Genomic DNA, 8,496 nt, shown 5'->3' on the forward strand with positions numbered 1-8,496 from the left:
AATCAAGTATCGTATTTATTTAGGCATCCCACATCAAAAGTGCTAGTCATTCCATACCTAGCATACGTGTTTCCGGTTTCGATGGTGCGTTTCGGCGTGACGTCATTACAAGGCAAGATTCAGCTACTCGCCACTAGCTACAGCGGCGCTGATTGCTGCTACGTCACAGCTACGTCACACCAACGCGTCGCTTTCGCGCCTTCCCATTGGCGCGCTCCACGACACGTGACAACAGGGCGGTAACCAACGAGGTCTCGCTACTCACCACTGTGGCGCTGATGTACTACGTCTGTCACTTGCAGTCGCCGATTTGAAAATCGGCGGGCAACTGTGTCTTGATACAGATCGATTTATTGGTTCGTTTGAAGACTCGCGCGTATAATACTGTTACTCGCGATCGTCACCAGGGGACTCTGCAGAGCTTCGAATACTTCCGGAAACGCCCACTTTTTTCGTCGACGACGCCATATTTTTTTTCTCGACAACACGTATAGCGTAACTAGCCTGTTACAAATATTTTATTTTGTAATTGTAGCGTATTTAGCAAGTGTACTTAGTTTCTAAGTCATCATAAAGTGTTTGTTTTACCATTATGTCTGATTCGGATTGTGATAACAGCCCTAAGGCTCTAGAAGGTCTTTTACGCAAACGTGCCTCTCAGAAGGGCGTTTTGACGAAACATTTTAATTATTTTCGTGACACTGATGGTGCGGAACTCGATCGCCAGTGCCTTTCCATAAAGGAGGAGAGGTTGAGGGCTACGTTTGACAGATTTGAAAAACTTAACTTGGAGATATGTGCGCTTAATCCAGACGCGGACGACTGTGACGCTGTTGAAACCAAATACTTGGAAACACTAACTCTGATAAAACGCTTAATGCAAAAGTTAGATGATAACCAGGTGGTTAGCCCTCCCCCGCTGCAAACCATGGCAACGAAGCTGCCTGAAATAAAGGTCGGGGTGTCACAAAAAGGGTCCCATACAAAATTAGGACTTAGAAATTTTTTAACAAAAATCGCCAAAGTAACATTCGGGATCCGGGGGGATGTGGGAGTATTAGGGTGGGGGGGAAACCACGGGTGACCTTAGATGACCTTGGGTGGTCACTGACCTTAAAGTCAAGGTCATGACCTTATTCCCTTATTCTTCACAAATATACTGTAGGTCAGACACATCAAAGGTCAAGGTCATTGACCTTAAAGGTCAAGGTCACTTGTCCAAAATCAGAAATATTACCATTATATCAACTTTATGCAGTAAACTTTCGATTTCAGTGACCTCAAAGGTCAAGGTCACCAAGATCATTGACCTTAAAGGTCAAGGTCACTTACCCAAAATCAAAAATATTCGCATTATATCAACTTTGTGTAGTAAACCTTCAAAGTCAGTGACCTTTAAAGGTCTTCACCGCCGCCTCTCGGCCCTTCGGGCCTCGATGGTCACAAGTAACCTAACCCACTCGGCTATATGGCAGGGGGCTCGCTTTGCTCGCCCCCTGCCATACAGCCTTCGTAACCTATATCTACAGTGTCGGGGTGCCGCGAATTTCCGTGCTCGCTTCGCTCGCACCCGTGACTGCTGTCATGTCGAAACAAATCTTCACCGCCGCCTCTCGGCCCTTCGGGCCTCGATGGTCACAAGTAACCTAACCCACTCGGCTATATGGCAGGGGGCTCGCTTTGCTCGCCCCCTGCCATACAGCCTTCGTAACCTATATCTACAGTGTCGGGGTGCCGCGAATTTCCGTGCTCGCTTCGCTCGCACCCGTGACAGAAGGATACCTGTAAAAAAAAAAATACGCGTGGCGGACACCGAGCGTGGACGTGTTTCGCGGAGCTCCATAGAAAAAATTAAAGATATATTTTAAAATTACATAAAACGCATTTTTTAAAATATCTCGAAAACGGTGCGTCGTAGCGCAAAAATAACAAAAAATTACCCCCTTTTAGACACCCCTAACCCACCTCTTCCGCATATATTAAAATAAAAAAAAACTTACTTTTTCAAAGAAAATTGAAGAATTTTTCAAGTCCAGCTTTCATAGTAATTTCTCTCGAAAATCGGCTATGTCCGTGGCTCATACAAAAACGACCAAAATTATTCTAAGTCTCGGACCCTTTTTGCGACACTACGTAGAATCAACTTTTGAAAATTTTACAAGTCCAGCTTCCATAGTAATTTCATTCGAAAATTCGGCTAAGTCGATGGTTCATACAAAAACGACCAAAATTATTCTAAGTCTCGGACCCTTTTTGCGACACTACGTAGAATCAACTTTTGAAAATTTTACAAGTCCAGCTTCCATAGTAATTTCATTCGAAAATTCGGCTAAGTCGATGGTTCATACAAAATTGAAGTGAAATTTTTCTAAGTGTTGGGACCCCTTTTACGACACCCTAACCGAAATAAATGTTCCGATCTTTGTAGGTAAGTACTCCGAGTACAAACCCTTCATAGAATTATTTAACGCATTAGTAGATCGAAATTCCAGCCTACAAAACGTACAAAAACTATTTTATTTACGCAGTTTTTTGAAGGATGAGCCTTTTGATCTTATCAAAAATTTACCTTTACAATCTGAAAGTTATACAGAGGCCAAAACGTTGCTAAAGGATCGTTACGACAATGAGTACAAAATAACAAACGAACACATAAACATATTGCTAGATTTGAATCCAATTACTAAATCAACAGCAGGTAACATTAGGGTGTTTGTCTCGTGTGTCAAGCAACAACTTGCTTCACTAAAAAACTTGAAGCACGACATAAAGTCCTGGGATTCTATACTCCTATGCATTCTCACTAGGAAACTAGATGCTTATTGTAATAGGGAATTTCAGCTCATTAAGGATAATAAACCCTCAGTAAGCACATTGATTGATTTTCTAGAACGTCGAGCCCTTGCACTTGAAAATGCTGAGAGAACTCAGGTGCAATTCCCCGTTTCAAAGGCTGCTCACACAGTGACAGTGAAGGACGTTGCAGGAGCCACTGTTAAGTCAGCACCGCCGCCACTTGCCTGCACACTATGTAAGTTGCCACACAAATTGTTTATTTGTCCAAAGTTTAAATTGATGTCAGCTGAACAGAGATTACAATTCGTCACTGACAATAATTTATGTCAAATATGCTTGCGAAATCATAATAAGAAGTGTAGGTACTTCTTTAAGTGTGAAGTATGCAAACAAAAGCACAACACATTGCTTCACAAAGATGCAGTTCAGTCGCCAGTAACGTTATTTATGAAATCCTGTGCGACCCAAGTTCTATTGCCTACAGCTAGAGTGAAACTCATGGCGAGCAATGGAACAGAAGTTCATGTGAAGGCGCTACTTGATAGTGGGTCTCAAGCATCCTTCATTACAAGTGAATTGGTTGATTTATTGCAATTACAACCCAAAACTTTAAATACTCCAGTGGTGGGTATAGGCAACAAAATAAACAATGTAAATAAGTATGTCAATATACAATTACATTCAATTACAAAGAAATTTGAAATAGATGTCACGTGTCATGTCCTTGAGAACATAACCTCAAAGCTACCACAGGTCAAGATACCATTGGAAAACTTGGTGTTACCTCCCAATGTAACATTGGCTGATAATGACTTCAATGAGCCAAGTGTGATACATATTTTATTGGGTGCTGATATATTTTTCCAGGTGCTGTTGCCGTCTGAGCATTCCACAACTGTAAGCAGCCTGTCAGAGAATGGAGCCAGCCAGCAACTGCCGGTTCTACACACACAATTTGGATATGTGATTGCAGGGTCCATACCAACTAATCAGCATTCAAGCCAAGTAACATCATTATTTTGCAATACATGTGACACGTCACTTAGTGACACGCTCTCCTCGTTTTGGGAGTCTGAAAGGGTTCCTGAATTTTTTCCAGAAAAACTCCCGGAGTATGAGACCTGTGAGCAAATGTTTTGTAATTCTGTGAATTTAGATACAGAAAATAACAAGTTTGAAGTTGCATTACCTCTTAAATTACCACTAGAGTCAATAAATGAAACACTTGGCCAAACTTTCAACCTAGCTCTCAAAAGGTATCTAAATTTAGAAGCTAGATTTCAAAGGGATCCAGAGCTACATAAGCTGTACTCTGAATTTATTCATGAGTATGTACAACAAGGCCATGGTACATTCATAGATATCAGTCAATATAATCTTGATTCTGATCCAGTTTATTTTCTATCACATCACGCAATTCTTAGACCAGACAAAAAAACAACTAAGTGTCGTGTAGTTTTTGATGCTTCAATGAAAAGCAACAAAAAAGTATCACTTAATGATTTATTGTTAAATGGCCCTGTGGTGCAGAAAGATTTGATAGACATTTTATTGTTGTTTAGAACTGGGGAATTTATTTTTGTAACTGATATTAAAGCAATGTTTAGAAATATATCACTCGCCCAAAAATATAGATCATTGCAAAACATCCTTTGGAGGGATACCCCCAAGGAAAATATTCAATGTATACAGCTAAATACAGTCACTTATGGACTCAAGTCTTCCTCTTACTTAGCTACACGGTGCTTGAAGGAGTTGGCTGTCCGACATAGGGAACAGTTTCCACTGGCTGCTCATATTATTGAACACTCTACATATGTAGATGATGCCTTAGTGTCACATGATTCATCGGAACTGTTAATTGAATCAAAAAGGCAGCTATGCACTTTACTAGGAATTGGAGGCTTTCATTTGCACAAATGGTACTCAAATTGCGCTTCATTGTTAGATGACATACCAAAATCGCAACAACATTTTGATGATATAGAGTTAGGGAAAGATAATGATGCTTCTCTAAAAACTTTGGGTATAAGTTATAACATTAACACCGACTCTTTCATGCTTTCGTCACCCAGCACTAACGAAAACATGCCTACAACCAAGCGTGACATTTTAAGCTTTATTGGGAAGTTTTATGACCCCTTGGGTTATGCAGGGCCGATCCTGGTAACCTCGAAAGCAATCATGCAACAGCTTTGGCTAGCAAAAGTAGGTTGGGATGAAAGGCCGCCTGACGAGTTGCTAAAGGTATGGTGTGAATTTTTTGACAGCTTACAAGTCATGTCACCTATAACCATCGCACGGCATGTCGGTGTATGCAACGCACGCTCTGTTCAGATAATAGGTTTTGCAGACGCCTCGAGCACCACAGCCTACGGGTGCTGTATATACCTACGTGTCACCGACCAAACAGGTAAAGTAAAAATATCATTGTTATGTTCAAGGTCGCGTGTGAACCCGATAAGGCAAAGTCTAACTGTACCCAGACTTGAGCTCAATGCTGCAGTAATGCTTGCAAAACTGGTCGTCAGAGTGTATGACACGTTGCATCATAAATTAAACATAGATGATGTTCACTTGTACTCGGATTCACAAATAGTCCTAGCATGGATTAAAACCAATATAACATCGCTTAATACATATGTGGGAAATCGAGTGAAGGTCATCACCAATGATCGGAATAGGTAGTGCAATTTAGGGTCAACGACCTCAAACATTATATTAGTGTGGATACGCCCGGCGGGATTGCGGGATTGCGGGATTTCGGATATTTTCTATCTATACTGGTATTATAAAAGAAAACAATTATTTCATAAGTAATATATTTTAAATGTTTATCATTTCTAAAGTGAAAAGTATGGAAGAAATAAAAAACATTGGTCCTTTAAATATTTTTTTATTATTGTAAAACGTGTAAGCATTCAGTTACGAATAAAAGTGTTCATACAATGTAGACAACAAGTTAAAATAATCATTTGTTAATTAACAACATAATCAGAGAAATACCATTAGAAAACATAGCATCACGCCTGTAACCCCGAAGGGGTAGGCAGAAGTATAAAATACCCACTCCAGCTATGTTTGAGTCGCATATAGGGGGCGAGCCTATTGCCATTTATCGGGCACCAATTAAGAGCACATGATAATCATAATGAAATTTAACATTGTTGATTAATATTTAATTTATCCTTTGCATTAAATAAAAACAGTAATTATCGTAATTTATTTCAATTCGACAGAAAACGAACGAACGAACGATTGAATTAAAAAGTTTGTTTCCTTCAATCGTCATCTTCATTCTCACTATCAATTTCTTCAACATTTGAAATGGCATTTTCGTTTTCTGTGGAATTGAAATAAATTACGATAATCTTTTCCATATTTGCCAACTTTAATCTATTTCTTTTAACATTTAATATCCATTTATATGTCGAAAACGTCCGTTCAACTTCTACTGATGTCAGCGGGGCAAATTTCCAAATTAAAATATCGTCAGTTGCTGAACCGCTTGCGATTTGTTCTGAAAACGTCCTGATAATATCAATATCCGGATTGCGAGCTATGACTGCTTCTAATTTATTTTGTATAGGTGAACTCATACTCCAATTGACTACTAACCTTACTTCATCAAATATTTGAAATGATTCGACTATGGATCTATCGCGTTTTTGTAAATTTGTCAACGCTATTTGTATTATTTTAAAATTTTCGTCGATGAAATTTAAATCATTTCGAATATTGTCTTTATTAATAATATTTTTCGCATTTTTTATTGAGACTGCTTCTGAACTTCTCAAACATGTCAAAATATGTTTAATTTCGTCAAAATATTTCACATAATAAGAGGCTGCTGCAAGCCAAGTGCCCCACCGTGTTATTATTGGTTGAGGTGGCAACGGTAAATTGGGATACATGTCTTTTAACAATTTTACTCTACTGGGAGACTTCAAAAAAATTTTCTTTCCGTTGGCAATCAGTGTGTCTACATCCGGATATTCAGAACGTATTTTTTCTGCTACCCGATGGAGAGCATGAGCTAAACAAGTGACATGCTTCATGTTCGGAAAATGTTGTTTTAAAACTCGCCCCGCTGTCAACATGTACGCAACACTGTCTGTACATAACAAAAGAACACTTTCCACTTTATCTTCATAGGAGTCACCCCACAGATTTTTCAAACAATCAATGACAAACTGAGAAATTGTTTTTCCATTAACATTTTCTAATACTTTACAAGCTATTAGGTAAACTTTTTTTGATGCTGTAGAGTTCAAAGGTTTGACCAAAAAGTGCACTACATATCTTCCTAAGAAATCAGTAGTTTCATCCAATGAAATCCATATTTTTTCGTCCACAATCTCGCTGTGTATTGTAGCAAGCTTCTTTGCATAAATTTCGTCCAAATATTTTTTTCTGAGTATTGATTCACTGGGCAGCTTTTTTCGATTAGAACAAGCGCAGCACATGTATTTTTGAAAAAAGTTTTTAAAAGATGGGTTTTCAACTTGTGCCCACGGAATATTACAGAGAATAAGGAACTCTATAAAATCAAATAAAAAATCATTTGGAGACATCGACGGTGTTCCCTTATGCACAACTCCCTCAACATGTCTCTTGATGGTGCTCTTTCGACATCCGATGTTAGTCTCACATTTCGTACAGTAAATTGTATGATTTGTGGACTCGTACATCAGTTCAGGATAGGATTCAATCCAGCGTTGAACAGTCTCTTCCTTTGCTCGCCAACTCATGTTGTCTGAGCTGAGTAATCTGAAAAGAAAAAAATCGTTTAGACTATTATGTAAACATGAAGTACATGTTTATAAAAAGTTAGTCCTGTTGTATAAATAGCCATATTGTATTTATAGTCAATACTAGATAACATTACCGTTCCCGCGATATTCCGAGACTTCCGAGGCACCATAAAGTTTGCATCGAACTGTTTGTACTTTTAAATGTAAATTACGATGGCCTCTTAATTTTTCGTAGACTATAATATATATTTATCATTCAAAATATCTTTAAAAAAGCAACCTAACTATGAGCCAAATATTATTCAAATCCTATTAGCTTTTTTCTTTGTGGAGAGACCTTTAAGCATTTTAATATCCTAATCTTATTTAAAACTTTACAAGTCTTCATAGCTAAGTATTTTAAAAAAGGGCTCGGGATCAAACCTTGTTGCCTTTTATATTTTTAATACTCTTAAGTACTATTTTGAAACAATAGAGACAAATCAAGAGAACTTAAATATGATTCAAGTATAAAACCAATATCAACGAAGTAACATTGATAGACTAAAACTATTTCTAATTGTAATTTTCTAGGTTACAATCAAACAAAACCTTACACATTTAAATATGAATGTTAGTACTTACCGATTTTCACCCAAAAATGGTCCTTTTCATAAACAAATCCAATTCAGTCACGCAAAAATCAGAAGTCCGGTATACAAGAGCCAAATTATCACAAATGTAGAGGTTCGTCAGTCCATAAAACAAGCCAAGATGTCGTCAAGATAACCAAATAAGTAACTCGAACTCACAACGTATGCACTCAATGAACCGAAGAACAGGAGTGAACAAACACCGCCGTATCACCTCATCATCCCTTTTGCAAAAAAGAGACAGAAATATGGGATTTATTGTCTCTTTCTCCCATTTACACTTTATGTTAGTACTCTTATCAGTCGTTGCCTTT

General features: G+C 38.3%; 1 protein-coding gene across 4 annotated transcripts; it reads left to right on the forward strand.

Annotated features, from left to right (window-relative positions):
* Positions 1-343: 343 nt before the first annotated feature.
* LOC126367637 (uncharacterized) lies at positions 344-6,421 on the forward strand. Of its 4 annotated transcripts, none has more exons than XM_050011255.1 (3): positions 344-955; positions 2,891-3,031; positions 3,664-6,421. In XM_050011255.1, the coding sequence occupies exon 3, from the start codon at positions 3,928-3,930 to the stop codon at positions 5,482-5,484; it is 1,557 nt and encodes a 518-aa protein (XP_049867212.1). In that variant the 5' UTR covers positions 344-955; positions 2,891-3,031; positions 3,664-3,927; the 3' UTR covers positions 5,485-6,421. The 4 variants fall into 4 exon arrangements, with proteins under 4 accessions (XP_049867212.1, XP_049867214.1, XP_049867213.1 ...); XM_050011257.1 differs by having other exon boundaries at positions 344-577; XM_050011256.1 differs by lacking the exon at positions 344-955 and adding an exon at positions 1,962-2,428.
* Positions 6,422-8,496: the final 2,075 nt, after the last annotated feature.

This window comes from Pectinophora gossypiella, chromosome 6 (genome assembly GCF_024362695.1).
Source record: "Pectinophora gossypiella chromosome 6, ilPecGoss1.1, whole genome shotgun sequence".
Taxonomy (NCBI): domain Eukaryota; kingdom Metazoa; phylum Arthropoda; class Insecta; order Lepidoptera; family Gelechiidae; genus Pectinophora; species Pectinophora gossypiella.

Excerpts from the sequence above, each read along its gene's own strand:
- LOC126367637 (XM_050011255.1), top strand. The coding sequence starts at position 3,928 with ATGTTTTGTAATTCTGTGAATTTAGATACAGAAAATAACAAGTTTGAA.